This window comes from Pan paniscus, chromosome 1 (assembly GCF_029289425.2).
Source record: "Pan paniscus chromosome 1, NHGRI_mPanPan1-v2.0_pri, whole genome shotgun sequence".
Taxonomy (NCBI): domain Eukaryota; kingdom Metazoa; phylum Chordata; class Mammalia; order Primates; family Hominidae; genus Pan; species Pan paniscus.
The window spans coordinates 224,803,317-224,820,096 of record NC_073249.2 but is presented as its reverse complement, the minus strand read 5'-3'; the positions used below and the strand labels follow the sequence as shown (position 1 = coordinate 224,820,096).

General features: G+C 66.0%; 1 protein-coding gene across 8 annotated transcripts in view; it reads right to left on the bottom strand.

The window, feature by feature from the left end:
* LOC100975124 (multiple epidermal growth factor-like domains protein 6) overlaps positions 1-16,780 on the bottom strand; it is a 127,870-nt gene that overhangs the window by 5,120 nt on the left and 105,970 nt on the right. For 4 of the 8 annotated variants that reach the window (XM_063602254.1, XM_034953733.3, XM_063602252.1 and 1 more), the window contains 20 exons: positions 15,279-15,407; positions 14,593-14,727; positions 14,381-14,515; positions 9,046-9,171; positions 8,425-8,556; positions 8,214-8,342; positions 7,881-8,012; positions 6,818-6,946; positions 6,610-6,738; positions 6,160-6,288; positions 5,720-5,848; positions 5,393-5,521; positions 3,921-4,049; positions 3,676-3,807; positions 3,343-3,471; positions 2,579-2,707; positions 1,302-1,430; positions 1,051-1,179; positions 676-804; positions 451-579 (listed from right to left, as the gene is read on the bottom strand). In XM_063602254.1, the coding sequence (XP_063458324.1) occupies positions 451-579; positions 676-804; positions 1,051-1,179; positions 1,302-1,430; positions 2,579-2,707; positions 3,343-3,471; positions 3,676-3,807; positions 3,921-4,049; positions 5,393-5,521; positions 5,720-5,848; positions 6,160-6,288; positions 6,610-6,738; positions 6,818-6,946; positions 7,881-8,012; positions 8,214-8,342; positions 8,425-8,556; positions 9,046-9,171; positions 14,381-14,515; positions 14,593-14,727; positions 15,279-15,407 (2,598 nt within the window). The remainder of the gene's footprint in view (positions 1-450; positions 580-675; positions 805-1,050; positions 1,180-1,301; positions 1,431-2,578; positions 2,708-3,342; positions 3,472-3,675; positions 3,808-3,920; positions 4,050-5,392; positions 5,522-5,719; positions 5,849-6,159; positions 6,289-6,609; positions 6,739-6,817; positions 6,947-7,880; positions 8,013-8,213; positions 8,343-8,424; positions 8,557-9,045; positions 9,172-14,380; positions 14,516-14,592; positions 14,728-15,278; positions 15,408-16,780) is intronic. The other 4 variants (XM_063602262.1, XM_063602259.1, XM_063602265.1 and 1 more) reach the window with 2 other exon arrangements.

Below are 16,780 nucleotides of genomic sequence, written 5' to 3'. Positions count from 1 at the left end.
CACAAGGCCAGGTAAGCAGCCCCAGCAGGTGAGCCCCTCCTATCCTCAGGTGGGTCCCTCCTATCCTCAGGTGAGCCCCTCCTATCCTCAGGTGGGGCCCTCTGGGCTGGAGGGGCCACAGCCCCCTTGATGTCCCCCCATCCACAGCTGGCAGATCAGGGAAGTCTTTCCACCCAACCAGAGCCCCCTCCCATGACCATGGCCTTCCTGGGACGTTGTGGGGGCCACACGGCAGGGCCTGGCCTAAGGCTCCAGCAGGAGGGCCATGCTTGGTACCGCATGTCCCAGCAGCTGACTCCAGCCCCCCCAGGGGGCACAGTCCAGGTGCACAGGCAACAGGAGGGGTTGGTGCCCAGCCCAGGACTGGCACAGGTAGGGCCCAACCAATCAATATTGGTCACTGATGGAGACCCACACCCACGCCCTTCCTGGGCAGGACCCCAGACTCACCCAGGTTACAGGTGGCTCCCGAGCGCCCTGGTGGGCAAAGGCAGAGACCGGTGACAGGGTCACAGGGTGCCCCCCCGTCGCAGTCACAGCGCTGGTGGCAGCCCTCTCCAAATGAACCTGGCTCACACCCTGGTGGGGGCAGTGGGCTCAGTGGCCCCCTCCTGTCCTGCACCCAGACGGGATGGGGCCAGGGAGCGGGGGTTCAGGGAGGCACCAAGCACTCACCCCTCTCACAGAAGTGGCCGTGGAGGCCAGCAGGGCAGAGGCATCGGCCACTGATGGGGTCGCAGGGGGCTCCATGTTGACACCGGCACACCCCCTGGCAGCCAGCCCCGTGGAAGCCAGGGGGACAGGCTGAAGGATGCCGGTTACCACGAGACAAGGGCACACGGTGGCAGAAATGTCCAGTTTGCCCAGAGTGAGTAAAACCCGCCAATTCAGGGACCCGTGAAAAGCCCCCTCCTGCCCATCCTCGTCCCTCCCCACTGCTGCTGGCTCCCCACCTCCCCACCACTTCACTGCTGCCTGGATCACCCACACGGGAAGAGTGGACAGTGGCTCAAAGGGGCCCCAGCCCAGCTGCACAGGCCCCCAACTCACGGTGCTCGCAGGCCTGGCCATAGAAGCCGGGGCCGCAGCGGCAGGTGCCTGTGGCAGGCTCACACGTGCTGTTGTTGTGGCAGGAGCACTCCAGACGGCAGGCAGCTCCGTAGCGCCCACGGGGACAGGCTGGGGACAGAGCAGGGTGGGCAGGGTGGGCAGTCCTTCAGCACCAGCCTTGCCCAGCCCTATGGCAGCCCAGGGCACCTCCCTGAGGGGATGCTGGGGTCCCGCTGGCCCCACACACTCACCCAGCTCGCAGTGCCGCCCCGTCCAGCCCAGGCCACAGGAGCAGCTGCCGTTGCTGGCATGGCACAGGCCCCCGTTTCTGCAGGAGCAGGTGTGCTCGCAGCCCACGCCAAACCGGTTCTGGGGGCAGCCTGGGGACAGAAGACAGGTGCTGCCTGGAGCTCTGGCCGAGGGCTGGGCTCCCTCTGGGGACATGTCCCCACAGGCTGACAGTCACTCGGTAAATGCTTCCTGAGGCCCGTCAGTGCCAGTCTCTGCCTACTGGGCGGGCACATGCCAGGGAGTGGCACCAGCCACATCTTCTCATTCCTTGGTCATCTCAGGATGCCAAGTGCCAGACCTGGTCTAGGAACTGAGGGTGGCTCAGTCATGAAGGGGCTGGGTGAGCGGCTGCCCAGCCTGTAGGAAGGGGTTCACAGAAGGCTTCATGGAGGCAGCGGCCCACTGTGAACCAGCTGTCTCCCGCTTGGGAGTGAGTGCACATCCTTCAGGCCTGAGAAGTAGCGTGGCTGGGCTGCCGTGGGCTCAGAGGTGGCTGGCTGTAGCCCTGCTGTTACAGCCGGATGCCTGATGACCGGCCCGAAGGCACTATCCTTCCTGGGAGTGAGGCGGGGCCAAGCTACATTCCAGCTGGGGCCTGAGCCCTGGGATCCTGAACCCTCTGCTGCCACAGGCTCCCAATGAGCCCAGAAGGCCAAGAACTGCTGTGGGGGCAGCCAGTCCCTTGATGCAGACTAAGGGTGGGACCAGGCCAAGAGGCTGTGGCTGTGTTCATGAGCACTGGGCCTGTCCGAGCAGGAGCCACTACGCCTGTCTCCTGGGTCCAGCCCATCTCTCTACTCTTGACTGTGCTCTAGGCCCACCTCCACTTTGGTCCCTGAGCCCTGGGCCTGGCAGAAAGGGCCAGAAGGACTCCACCCTCGGGCAGAAGACAGCCACCCAATCCCTTCTGCAAGGGGCCAGGCAGGTGCTGGGTAGGAACGTGCAGCCCCCACGGCCACCTCTATGAGGATGGGGTCACTGGGTGGCCTAAGCCTCGGGGGCTGAGTGTCGAGGTAGGGGCTGGGGTGGCATGGGACGGTCCATTCCCCCAAGCAGGGCAGCGTAGTCAACACAAGCTACAGCACTCTCATCTCAGCCCCAGGGTCAAGTGGGGAGCTGGTGGCAGCCAGGATGTGCGGGTGTCTGGGCTGGGCCCACCCCTCCAGCGTCCCCACGGCTAATCCAGTGACATCTCTGTGAAGGGCCCGTGAGCATGCCCTCCGGAGTGAACACTCACCTCGCTCACAGCGGACGCCGGCTCTCCCCGGGGGGCAGAGGCAGGTGCCGGTCACAGGGTCGCAGGCCGCCCCCTGCCCACACCCACACACGTGGGTGCAGTTGGGGCCGAAGCGGCCCTGCGGACAGGCTGCCGGGGAGGAAGCGGTGATCGTGGCTGGCTTCCCTTCTCTCCCTGCCCGGTCAACCCCAGAGTGGGGATAGGACAGGATGGGATGGGGTGAGGGGACCCTGGGTCTGCCCCAGACAGGGTGGGGCCAGCCAACTCTCATGCACCCACCCTGGCATCTCCCTTCCACCCGCAGGCCTGCTGGGGACCAGGCCACTGCCGCCTGCTCTGCAGTGACTCACTGCCACCCCCGCCCACCCCGCCAGCTCTGCCAGGGTCCCAGAAGGGGAAAGTCCCTGCATGACTGAGGGAAGAGGCCCGTTTCCCGGCAGGACGCTTGGCCACAGCTGAGCTGCCTGGCTGACCTCTGTGCCTGGCTGTGCTCAAGCCCCTGGCAGACATGGCGCAGGTCGCCGGGCACAGCAGGTGCAGGGGCAGAGCTAGCAGAAGCCTGTGGGACCTGGGGCCACATAGACACCCCCAGCACTGCAGGTCCTTTCTGCCCCTCTGGCTTAGCCCACTTGGGGCCAGGCCCAGCCAGAGGGGGCTGAAGGGCAGGGAGGTGGGCAGTCGGGGGCCATCCTCCTGCAGGCTGGCTGGCCCTACCCTGGAGACACAGGAGGCACCACTCAGCCCTGCTGCCACCAGCCACTCACTGAGGTTGCAGTCCGCCCCGAGGAACCCAGCGGGGCAGCGGCAGGCCCCCGTGGCCGCATCACAGGAGCCCCCATTGAGACACCCACACAGCTGTTCACAGCCTGGCCCATACCGCCCGGGCGGACATCCTGCAGGGAGAGGGGCTAGCTACAGGGGCTGGGGCTGGAGGCTTCCCCAGTGCCCCTGAACACAGCAAGGCAGCTCTCCTGAGGCCCCCACACCCTCCATCTTCCACCCCCTCAGATGAGGGCCTTCCCAGGGACAAGGGGAACTGGGACCCAGCATGCCAGGCAGGACTCCCGAGCCCCTGGGTGGGCACGGGCAGCACTCACGTTGCTGGCAGCTGGGGCCGTGGTAGCCAGCAGCACATAAGCAGGTCCCGGTGGCAGGGTGGCAGGCCGGGTTCTCACCAGGACAACGGCACATCCGCGCACAGTCCTCCCCAAAGCTGCCGGGTGGGCAGGCTGGGTGGAGACAGGCAGGGTCGGTCCTGGCCCAGCCCAGCCAAGGAACAGGCAGCCTCTCTGGAATCCCCCTGCCCAGACGCTCCTCGGGGTGGGGGCTTGGGAGCACCTACCCTGCTCGCAGCCGGAGCCAGTGAAGCCAGGGGGACAGCGGCAGGCCCCAGTGACGTGGTGGCAGGCAGCGCCAGGCGGGCAGCTGCAGCGCTGGGCACAGGCCTCTCCAAACCAGCCCCGCAGGCAGGCTGCAGAAAGATGAGGGCTGCGGAGGCTTCTGGGAGGGGCCCGTGGGGATCTGTGGGCCAGGACAGGCCCGGAGCAGGTGCTGTGGGTACGACTCACCCAATGCTGGCTGAACTGGGGACTGTGCTCACCATTCTCACGCCTGGAGCCCCCCACCACCCCGGAGGGCAGAGGCAGGCCCCGGTGGCAAGGTGGCAGGGGCCTCCCCACCGGCAGGCACAGCGTCCCTCGCAGTGAGGCCCGAATGTGCCCTTGGCACAGGCTGCAGGGACCAGACAGATAGGGCTGAGAGCTCAGCCTCTGGCAGCCCCGCCCGATGGAAGGCGAAGGAGCCGGTAGACAGCAGCCGGGGCTCAGCACTGAGGCGACGGGAGCCAGTGACAGCCCTGAGGCCAGCCGAGTGCCCAGGCCCCCCTCAGACAGCAGACCCAAGGCTCCCGAGGCCAGCCGAGTGCCCAGGCCCCCCTCAGACAGCAGACCCAAGGCTCCCGAGGCCAGCCGAGTGCCCAGGCCCCCCTCAGACAGCAGACCCAAGGCTCCCGAGGCCAGCCGAGTGCCCAGGCCCCCCTCAGACAGCAGACCCAAGGCTCCCGAGGCCAGCCGAGTGCCCAGGCCCCCCTCAGACAGCAGACCCAAGGCTCCCGAGGCCAGCCGAGTGCCCAGGCCCCCCTCAGACAGCAGACCCAAGGCTCCCGAGGCCAGCCGAGTGCCCAGGCCCCCCTCAGACAGCAGACCCAAGGCTCCCGAGGCCAGCCGAGTGCCCAGGCCCCCCTCAGACAGCAGACCCAAGGCTCCGGACCTGAGCAAGGGACCGCTCAAGTTGCACCCCAAGCAGTGGGGACGGCGCCTCTGCTGGAAGGGGGGCTGGTGTCAGGGGCTTGGGTGGGAGGCTGGGGCTTTGAGGAATGAGGCAGTGTTGCCCTTGCATGTCTGGGCTCTGGAGGGGCTGAGGCCCCGCTGGGTGGACCAGGCCCCGCCGGCACTGGCAGGAGGCCCCCAGCCAGCACAGGCTCCAGGACAAGGGGTGAAGGGGCCCCTCTCTGCATGCAAGAAACAGGAACGGCCCCCTGAGCCGCAAAGCATCCTCCGTTCCACCCACCACAGGGCTGACTGGGGCTACCCCTGCCAAGGCAAAGCAGCAGCACTCTGTCCCCACAGGCCAGCTTCCTAGGCTGAGACCCTCCCAACAGGGTCTTAGTGCTCCGACAGCAGCTCTTGCATTCACAGGACAACAAGTGCCCTGGTGAGGCCCCAAACCGGGCACAGTCCTCAGCCCTGCAGTGAGGCTGATACCACCCCTTCCCAGCAGGGCCTGCAGACCCCCCTGCTGCCCCGCCCCACTCACGGCTCTGACACTTGTCCCCAGTCCAGCCAGCTGGGCAGAGGCAGCGGCCCGTGTGCGGGTCACACAGGCCCCCGTTGAGGCAACTGCAGCTGTGCCAGCAGCCAGCTCCGACGTCCCCAGGAAGGCACTCTACGGGAGCAGAGGCAGGCACGAGGGTGAGGGTCCTGCCTCCTGGGCCCAGGAGACCCTGACCCATGCTTCCTGCACACAGAGCTGAAGCCTACACCTCAGGGTGCTGCCCCCTGACCCGGGAGCCCTCCTAGGCCTGCAGGCGGGGCTGCACCAAGCATGCTGGGGTATGTCCCTCCTCTGCCGCCCAGCGCTCACCCTTCTCACAGTCCAGGCCGGCCCAGCCCTCTGGGCACGCACAGTGGCCTGAGACAGGGTCACAGGTCCCTCCATTCTGGCAGAGGCAGGAATGCCAACAGTTGTCACCGTACAGGCCGGCAGGGCAGGCTGGAGCCAGGGAAGAGGGAGCAACCTGCATCCCCCAGCCAGCTGGCCCCACAGGGTCTGTCTGGCTTTCCAGCCCCATGTTGGACTTTGGGGTCAGGGATCTTGCAGGGGGCTGCCTCTAGGATGACCTGCCAGCCCAGCCTGACTCACCATCCCTGCCTGGAGAGGGGCACAGGTGAAAGGCACGGTCCTCAGTCCTAACAGCCCCTTCCTCCCTCCCCCAGGCACCAAGTGTCCTGTGGGCCCCACAAGAGGCCAGCACCCTCGCTCAGGCCTGGACCCCGGTCCCTGGACTCCTAGGTGTGGCTTACCCTGCAGGCAGGAGGGCCCCATCCAGCCAGGGGCACAGTGGCACTGCCCGTGGACAGGGTCACAGGAGGCCCCGTTAAAGCAGGCACAGGCCTGGCTGCAATTGTGCCCGTAGGTGTGGGCTGGGCAGGCTGCAGGTGGAGAGGGCTGGTCAGAGCCAGGGGTGGGCAGGACCCCAGGGGTTGGCAGCAGATCACAGCCAGCTGGGCAGATCTGCCGGGGTCCCCTCGGCTGCTGTGGCCAACTCTCCCCTCCCTCTGGCTCAGGCCACCCACTCAGCAGAGTGGCCACAAAAAAGGACCAACGCTCTGGCCCGAGTGAGCAAAGCATCACTCTCAGGGGGGTTGCCTGGTAGCTTCAGACACTCAGGACAGGTGGCAGGAGGGAGTCTCCTACGGAGGACCCGGCACCCCCTCCTGCAGCACCCTGGGCTGAGCAGGGACCTCACGCACTCTCGGCACAGCGGGGGCCCCGGCGGCCAGCGGGGCAGAGGCAGGAGCCATTCACGGCATCACAGGCAGCTCCAGCGGTGCAGTTGCAGGCACTGCGACAGTCCAATCCAAAGAAGCCGGCTGGGCAGGCTGCAGACAGCGGGCAGTGATGTGGAGGGGCCCACACTGGAGGCCACCCAGCCTAGCCCCCGCCTGTGCCGTAACTCACCATGCTCGCAGAAGGTGCCCCTCCAGCCGGCCGGGCAGGTGCAGGCCCCGCTGACGTGGTCACAGGCTGCTCCATGCTGACACTGGCACTGCTGCTCACAGCCAGGCCCAAAGTGGCCCTGGGGACACTCTGAGATATGCAGCCCCGGCCCACAGTCAGCCAGAGGGCCAGGAGCCTGACCCAGCCGTGCCCGGGCCTTGCCACCATCCCCAGGACTGTGGGACAGGCCTGGCTCATGAGAAGCCCCTTCCTGCCCAAGGGAGACTGGGCTCACTCACATGCTTCATCCCCCACCCAGGTGGGGCCATGGGAGGCTTGAGGGAGCTCCAGGCATCAGCTTTAGGGATGGGAACCTCCCCAGGGGCTGCCCCTAGGACACCCAACCCAGGCCTCCCCTGGTTCCACCAACCAAGCCTCGGGGGCACACACTGAGGGATACCAGCCTCAGTCCTAAGCAGACCCCTTCTCCATCCCCCAGGTGCCAGGCCTCCCACAGTGGGGGACAGGCCCTGCCCCTTCCTGCTGCGGCTCCAAGTGAGCCTGGTGCAGGTCGGTGAGAGGGTGGGACCTTGGTCCAGGCTGTGAAGCAGAGCAGTGGGGGCTGGGAAAGCTCAGGGAAGGCAGAGGAAGCCAGGCCAGGGCCCAGCCGCAGTGCGCATGTGTGTGCCTGCACGTTTTGGTGGGTGTGTGTGCGCACAGGAGGGGGCACGGCCAAAGGCTTCGTGTGTGTGTCCACACAGGAGGGAGTAGTGCCAAAGGCTTTGTGTGTGTGTGTGTGTCTGTGTGTGCGTGCGCGCGCACGCGTGCAGGAGGAAGTACTACCAAAGGCTTTGTATGTGTGTGTGTGCACGCGTGCACAGAAGGGGGTGTGGCCAAAGGCTTCGTGTGTGTGTGCGAGTGCATGTGTGTGTGCGCGCACGTGTGCACAGAAGGGGGCGTGGCCAAAGGCTTCGTGTGTGCGTGCAGGAGGGAGTATGGCCAAAGGCTCTGTGTGTGTGCACGTGTGCATATGTGTGTGCACGCACTCAGGAGGGTGGCAGCCAAAGGCAGGGCCGGGACTCACGCTGCTCGCACCGCGGGCCCACGTAGCCAGCCTCACACAGACACAGGCCGCTGATGGCATCACAGCTCCCGTGGCCAGCACTGCAGTTGCAGGGGTGGCTGCAGTCAGGTCCCCAGTGCCCAGAATCACAGGCTGCAACAGAACTCAGGGTCACCCGGCGCAGGCCCAAGCGCGGGCCACGGGCACCACAGCCGAGTCAGGCACAGGGGCGTCTCAGGACTGGGGCACGGCCTCCTGCAAGCCCCTAGTCCTCGGGGGCCCTGGGCGGAGGCCTCTCCAGGGGCTAGGAAAGGAGGGGTGTCTGGACAAAGGGCAAGCCAAGGGCCCCTGTACCTCTCTGGCAGCTAAAGCCGGTCCACCCGGGGGCACAGCTGCAGTGTCCGGTGGCTGGGTGGCAGTGCCCATCATTGGCACAAGAGCACCTTGTCTGGCAGCTGGGACCATACCAGCCTGCTGGGCACACTACAGGCAGGCGAGAGAGGGTGAGTGGGGCCTGGCCGCCTACCCCAGCTCAAAGGCTCAGGGGCAGCTCCAGCTCACTCACCGTCCTGGCAGCGGCTGCCGACGAAGCCAGGGAGGCACAGGCAGGCTCCGGTCTCAGGGTCGCAGCGGGCAGCATGCTGGCATGCTGGGCAGATCTCCTGGCAGCCCAGCCCCCAGCGGCCCTCGGGACAATCTAGTGCCCACCCCCATGGCCAGTCAGTGCCCAAGCTGCCCTTGCTCAACACATCAACATAACATGGCACAATGCCCCTGGAGCCACGGCTGAGGAGGCGGAACCACTGTTACCATCTCAGCCTGCCCCGGGGAGGGGAGAGGGCCCAGGCGCCTCCTGGGGCTGCAGGCTGCGGGGTGCGCACCCACAGTAGAGGACCCCCAGCCCTAAGCACCGTTCAGCTGGCAACACAAGGAGCCGAGCCCATTAGAGACGGAGCCTCGTGCAGAGAGGGAGCAGCCCGAGAGGGCAGCCTGGAGGCCCCAGGAACTTGGTGGGGCAGCCACAGACCCCCCCCATCCCTACCCCAGGGGAGTGCACTGTGAGCTCTCACACCTGCTATGGACGGGCCTGGGATCTGCAGGGCTGGGGCCCCCACAGTTCAGGGCCCCACCAGCTCGGAGCCGTGCAGCCTGGGGAGGCAGAACTGGGGCTGCGGCTGACACTCACCTGCCGCACAGTCTTCCCCGGTCCTCCCCGGCGGACACCGGCACTGCCCCGTGACCCCGTGGCAGGGGGCCCCCCCACAGGAGCAGGAGCCCGAGCAGTTCACGCCAAACGTCCCCACCGGGCACTCTGCAGGAGGAAGCACGAGGGGCCTCAGCCGCACCACATGGAGTGGACTGACCAGAGCCTTTCCCCCGGGGGCTCCTGGCGAGTGTGCCCCCGACGCCTCCTCACATGGGCTCCTGGCGAGTGTGCCCCCGACACCTCCTCACATGGGCTCCTGGCGAGTGTGCCCCCGCGCCTCCTCACATGGGCTCCTGGCGAGTGTGCCCCCCCGACGCCTCCTCACATGGGCTCCTGGCGAGTGTGCCCCCCATGTCTCACATGGGCTCCTGGCGAGTGTGCCCCCCGCGCCTCACATGGGCTCCGGGCGACTACGCCACCGACGCCTCCTCACATGGGCTCCTGGCGAGTGTGCCCCCCGCACCTCACATGGGCTCCTGGCGAGTGTGCCCCCGACGCCTCCTCACATGGGCTCCTGGCGAGTGTGCCCCCCACGCCTCCTCACATGGGCTCCTGGTGAGTGTGCCCCCCGCGCCTCACATGGGCTCCTGGCGAGTGTGCCCCCCGACACCTCCTCACATGGGCTCTTGGCGAGTGTGCCCCCCGCGCCTCCTCATATGGGCTCCTGGCGAGTGTGCCCCCCACCTCCTCACATGGGCTCTTGGCGAGTGTGCCCCCCGCACCACCTCACATGGGCTCCTGGCGAGTGTGCCCCCCACGTCTCCTCACATGGGCTCCTGGCAAGTGTGCCCCCCGCGCCTCCTCACATGGGCTCCTGGCGAGTGTGCCCCCCGCGCCTCCTCACATGGGCTCCTGGCGAGTGTGCCCCCCGCGCCTCCTCACATGGGCTCCTGGCGAGTGTGCCCCCCCCGACGCCTCCTCACATGGGCTCCTGGCGAGTGTGCCCCCCCCGACGCCTCCTCACATGGGCTCCTGGCGAGTGTGCCCCCCATGTCTCACATGGGCTCCTGGCGAGTGTGCCCCCCGCGCCTCCTCACATGGGCTCCTGGCGAGTGTGCCCCCCGCGCCTCCTCACATGGGCTCCCGGCGAGTGTGCCCCCCGCGCCTCCTCACATGGGCTCCCGGCGAGTGTGCCCCCCGCGTCTCCTCACATGGGCTCCCGGCGAGTGTGCCCCCCGCGCCTCCTCACATGGGCTCCCGGCGAGTGTGCCGCCGCCTCCTCACATGGGCTCCTGGCGAGTGTGCCCCCCGCGCCTCCTCACATGGGCTCCTGGCGAGTGTGCCGACGCCTCCTCACATGGGCTCCTGGCGAGTGTGCCCCCCCGACGCCTCCTCACATGGGCTCCTGGCGAGTGTGCCCCCCCCCGACGCCTCCTCACATGGGCTCCTGGCGAGTGTGCCCCCCCCGACGCCTCCTCACATGGGCTCCTGGCGAGTGTGCCCCCGACGCCTCCTCACATGGGCTCCTGGAGAGTGTGCCCACGCCTCCTCACATGGGCTCCTGGCGAGTGTGCCCCCGACGCCTCCTCACATGGGCTCCTGGCGAGTGTGCCCCCCGCACCGCCTCACATGGGCTCCTGGCGAGTGTGCCCCCCACGTCTCCTCACATGGGCTCCTGGCGAGTGTGCCCCCCATGCCTCCTCACATGGGCTCCTGGCGAGTGTGCCCCCCGCGCCTCCTCACATGGGCTCCTGGCGAGTGTGCCCCCCGTGCCTCCTCACATGGGCTCCTGGCGAGTGTGCCCCCCGCGTCTCCTCACATGGGCTCCTGGCGAGTGTGCCCCCCGCGTCTCCTCACATGGGCTCCTGGCGAGTGTGCCCCCCGTGCCTCACATGGGCTCCTGGCGAGTGTGCCCCCCACCTCCTCACATGGGCTCCCGGCGAGTGTGCCCCCCGCATCTCCTCACATGGGCTCCTGGCGAGTGTGCCCCCCGTGCCTCCTCACATGGGCTCCCGGCGAGTGTGCCCCCCGCGCCTCCTCACATGGGCTCCCGGCGAGTGTGCCGCCCCCGCCTCCTCACATGGGCTCCTGGCGAGTGTGCCCCCCGCACCGCCTCACATGGGCTCCTGGCGAGTGTGCCCCCCGCGCCTCCTCACATGGGCTCCTGGCGAGTGTGCCCCCCGTGCCTCCTCACATGGGCTCCTGGCGAGTGTGCCCCCCGTGCCTCACATGGGCTCCTGGCGAGTGTGCCCCGCACACCTCCTCACATGGGCTCCTGGCGAGTGTGCCCCCCGCGCCTCCTCACATGGGCTCTGGCTCTAGCCCCCGGGGGTGGGGCTGCTGGGCACACCTGGGGTCCCCAGAGTGGCCAGGCAGGTCACAGGAACAGGCAAGGGAGGAGTGAAAGGGGAGCTGACGGATGGGAGGAGAGGGGAGGGGCAGGGCTGCTGGGGCAGCCTAGGAGAGGCTGAAGCAGATCCCTCGGCCATCCAGGACCCTGGAGAGCTCCCGGGAGCCCGAGGTAGGGCCTGCTCTTCCTCCGCCACCGTAGTCACCAGAGGACCTGTCCTGGTCAGGCCAGTGTGTCCCCGGTCCAACCTGGCGATGCTAATCCAGTCTCTCCCACTCCCCTCCACCCAGCTGGGAGCCCCTCCAGGGACTCGGCCCGAGGGCTGGGGAGGCTGTGCACCCACTCACTCCACCCCCAGAGTCACTGCCCTTTCCCTGTGGGATGGGGCTAGAATGGGGAGGGCAGGGGGCCTCCTGGAGGCCTAGGGTCCCCCCTGCTCCACCCAGCAGGTGAATGAGACCCCAGGGAGCACAGAGGCCAGGGAGTCACAGCATCCCAGGAAGGGGGACCTGGGGAGAGAACGTGGGGGCTGAGGATTGGGACCTCTGGAGAGGGCCTGCAGGGGCTGCTCTCCATGGCCTGGCAGAGCCGTGGGTGCTGGAAGCCCTGGAGTGGCCTCCCTGGCAGAGCTTTCCTCTGCCCTCCCACACCTGCCCTGACCTTAAGGGCCCGGCCTTGGCCTCTCCGGTGAGGACAACAGAGCATGAGGCTAGCCGGGAGCTCGGGTAGCAGCGAAGCCTCCCTGCCTCCCCCAGCGAGGCGCAGCCACTCTGATGCCCTGCCTGCTGCTGGAACTAAACCTCTCCCCGGGCTCACAATGGCATCACAGCAGCCCCAAGAAGGCAGTTGACAGAGACCCCGTGCTGCACGCCAAAGATCCACAGAGCCCACGTGTCAGAAGGCCCACAGTGGGGCTGAGAGCCAGGATGTGCCCTGCCTGGGGAGGAGCACCGGTAATACAGGCAGAGCACCAGGCCTGACCCCGCTGAGGCCCTGAGGACACACCCTGGTGAACCCTTGTCACCAGGGCCCATCCCCAGGGGCACCCGCCCATAGGGACACAGGCACGTCCCTGGGACTACAGGCCTGGCACTCACCGTGCCCTAGGGCACTGGGCAGTGTGCACAGGGCTGGGTGGCCTCAGGGAACCCCCCTCCACTAACTGGAGCAGATGAGTGCTGGGCAGGAACAGTTTCCAGACCCAACAAGAGGGGATGTTATCTTTATAAAGAGTGTTGATCTTTCTATCAACACTCGGATGTCATCGCCTGTGGCTTATCCTCGGAGCACCACAGGCTCTTAAAGAAAAGAGGGGAAGGGGCAGAGGAGGAGCAGAGGAGGGGCAGGGGAGGAGCCTTCCTCCTCTCAGGAACTGGGGGCTCCAGGAGTGATGGAGGTGCTTCTCTGGCGAGGCCTGTTCACTGTCTCTGGTGTAGAGAGCAGGGACTGGAAGGAGGGTCACAGGCATCAGGGGAGGGTGAGCTGCTGGTGTGTGTCTGCATGCACCTGCCTGCATTCATGTGTATGTGTGTGTAAGCAGTGTGTGCATGTATGTGTGTATGTGTGTGTAAGTGGTGTGTGCATGTATGTGTGTACACGTTTGGGGGTGGGGAGGGGATGCCGGGGAGTCAGGAGGAGCTGAGTCCCATGTCCGCGCACTGATGAAGCCCTAGGGCTTGTGCACAGATGGGAAGTGGGCGCTCAGAGCTGCTGCACGCCGGCCTGAGACCACAGAGCTTCTGCCAGTCCAGGTCAGGAGTCTTGGCCTAGAGTGCTCCGGCCCTCAGTGGCTGAGACCAGGGTGGCCTAAGAGCTGGCTGGTGGGTCCTCGGGTGGACGTTGCTCCCTCTGCGGACCCCTTCTCATTCCCCAGATGGAGGTGGGGAGGGGAAGGGCCCATGCTGGGGGGGCTTGAGTCCAGAGAGCCCCCTGGTATGGCCCCAGGGGAGGCAGAGGAGGGGGCTGGCCCCAGGGGAGGCAGAGGAAGGGGCTGGCGCCGGGCTTCTCGCTCTCTCCAGCCCAGGCCATGGTCATGCTGGTCACACAGCAGGCCCTTGTGGCTCCCGTCTCTCCCGGCCAATGGGCGTGGACAGCATGCGCCGTGCCAAGGGAGGCTCCGACCTGCCCAGGCCCTGTCGGCGGCCGCTGCGGCAGCTCCGTTACTCATGCCGAGGGCGTCTTCCTTCCCCTCATAAGCCGATGACACACTCGGGTATTTCCTATCCTGGTCATGAGACTGAGGAATGACCATCCCGCTGAGCCTCAGACCAGCTTGGTCAGCTTTCTGCTTGGCCAGGACCACACACCGTTGTCCTGGTTATTGCACCTCCCACCAGTGCAAGCTGGGGCAGCCAGGACACCCCCACCTTCCCAGCCCTCTTGGCAAAGCCCCCAGCCCCACGCACGCTGGGCTGGAATCGCGTCGGGCAGTTGGTCCCCGGGTCTCCCAGGAATACCTAAGCATGGACTCGGCTGGTCCATCTCTCAGCCAGCTCCTAACAGCCTCCTCCCCTGCCTGCTATGTGAGCATGGGGCTCCCAGGCTCTGTGCCTGCTCACACCCAGGCCAAAGCATCCACGTGCAGGGGCCTGCAGCCACGACTCCAGGCCGGCACTGCACCCAGACCACTCTCCGAACCGCCACCTCCAGGGGCAGCCTCTGCTGCCGGCTCACATGTGAGGAGGGAGCTGCTGCCCTGGCCTCTGAGAGAAGCCCAGTCTATTCTGGTCAAGCAAGAAGCGAGTGGACCAGGGAGGAGTTTGGAGAGGAACTGGCCCCTCCCCAGGTCAGGCCCTGGGCAGACAGCAGCTCCTGCCCTGAGCAGACCAGACTGAGACTAGCAGCCGCACCACTGCTATGTGACAGGCCGTCAAGGCAACACCGGTAGCAAGGCAGCACCTGGGCTTAGGCTAAGGGTGCCGATAGTGACAGCTGTGCAGCCCTTCTGAAGCCCACCCTCCAGCCAGGCAGGCAGCCTACACCCCACAATGAGACTGCCGGGAGCCCCAGGGGCCGGCCACTCACCTTGGCCACAGTCCTCTCCCTGGAAGCCAGCAGGACACCGCTTCCCACACTCGCCGCTCACGGAGTCACAGGCCACGCCCACTGGGCAGGTGCATGCCTGCCGGCACCCCGGCCCAAAGTAGCCCGGCTCACACTCTGCAGGGCGTGAGAGAGGGGTGGGTGGGGTTAACCGACCCTGGCGCCCCCCCCCCAGACCCCATGCCTGGACTCACCTGCCTGACAGCGTTCGCCCCAGAAGCCAGCCTTGCAGGAGCAGCTGCCATCCCTCTTGTCACAGGACTGCGTGTGGGGCTGCACACACTGGCACTCCTCCGAGCAGCCCGGCCCAAAGGCCCACGGCGGGCAGGCTGCACCCACAGAACCGTTGAGGGGGGCTCCCGTCTGAAGCCCCGCCCTCCCAGACCGCTTCCACCAGCCCTGGGTCAGCCAGGACGACAGCCAAGATCATGCAGGGAGCTGTCCTCCTCCACCTCTCCCCCTACAGCCCACCGCCCCTTCCCTGAGTGTCTGAACCCCAGGGATGGGTGACCCCACCAGAGACTCAGAGCTTGGCCTTGCTGCCAGGAATCTCCAAAAGCCAAGATAGGCCTCATCCCCCGGAGGCTTCTGCAAAAGGCCTGGCCCTGCCCTCATCTGCAGCCCTACCACCCATCAAGGCTGAGAGGCACAAGGTTGGGGACCATCCACCCAGACGCCCTGGATGCCAGCACAGTCACAGTCGAGAGGATGTGGCTTGGAGTCCACAGACTCATGGCGGACCCCAGACCTACATCCCAGTGGGTGACCTGGCTGGGCCCCGATAGCCTCATCCTAACCCAGACTACAGGTACCAGGACATAGACCATCCCTTCCACCCGCTGCCACCACCATGGACACTGGAAGGGGCAGTGAGACTCACTGAGGTGGCAGAAGCGGCCGTAGAGCCCTGGGTCGCAGAGGCAGGCCCCGTAGAGGCGGTGGCACCGGCCCCGGTTGGCACAGTTGCATTTCTTGCGACAGTGCTTGCCATAGTAGCCCTTGGGGCAGCCTGGGGGCAGCGGGGCTCCATGTGAACCTTGGTGGCAGCCAGCCTACCACGTGTGGTCCCCCCATGTGGTAGGATGCGCGGGGGCCCAGGGCCCAGCACAGGAGCTGGGAGCAGCCCCCGCCAGGGCACTAGGTGAGCCTTCTGGATGTGGCCGTCTGCCCTGGCTGGTCTGTCTCCTACATCCCCTGCCCCCAGGGTTTGTGGCAAGGGCGGGTGGAAGAGCACATTCCTCGGCCCACACTGGAGAGATGCACAAAGCTTACGCCCCACTCTCCCCAAAGTCTGGCTCCCATCAGGAGCTGCCTGACTTCTGTCCCCTGGTGGTCACTAAGCTTGATCTCAGAACCTCAAAGCGGGAAGGACATGTGGCCCCAGTAGACAAGGTCCCAGGCCCAAGCCGCAGGTGGCCCCAGAGCTAGAAAGGTCCTCGTCTTTCTTCCCCAAACAATTCTCTCTGGCTGGGTCCTGCCCCACGTCCTTCCTCCTACTGAAGGCGGTAGTCAGCTGAAGGTACCCCCACAACTACATACACGTCCTAGTCCCCAGGACCTGGAGACTAGGCACAGTTGCATTTCTTGCAACAGTGCTTGCCATAGTAGCCCTACATTATCCAGGCTGGCCCTGAATCCAAAGACAAACATCCTCATCTGAGAGGCAGGCGGAAGCTGAGACAGAAAGAGGAGGCCTGGAGAAGGGGAGGTGACCCCTCAACGCTGCAGGCAGCCTGGAGGGTACAGCACGATCCCAGGGGTGCAGCACCCAGGAATGAATACGGGGGTTCCCCAGCCCCCTGTAGAATAGAAAGGGCAGACAAAGTGGGGAAGGGAGGCACACTGACAGGGAAGAGGTAGGAAGCCCTGTGCGGCTGCCTGGGGTCCCCACCACCACCAGGCAACCAGCCCTGCAGAGCCCAGCACATACGGCCAGGAAAGCTCACGGGGCCACCTGGGGGACAGGTTCAGGGCTGGCTGTCTTCCTCTCACAAAGGCAGAAAGTTTATGATACGTTAGCTGCACTCTCCATCGAAAGAAGCAGAAATGATGAAGTCTGAAGACTTAAAGATGAAGCTTTAGCCACCTGGGAAACATTTTCTGGACTAATTCCTCCAGAAAGGCTGAAACGTCAGAGTTAATAAGGGAGTCAACATCATCCCTTGCAGCCACTGGCCCCCAAGTAATCCCTTCTGCAAACCTCCCCCAGCCATCACCAGCTCTACTTGAATGCTTCCAGGAACAGGGACCTCACTGCCTCTCAAGGGAACCCATTCCAAAAGTGCTGCTCTGTAAAGTCTTATCATCTGCTACAGTTAGGCCCTGGGAAAATTAGCAACAGTGAAAAAGCAATACCCCTCTCATTCAAGGGCCTCATTCTCT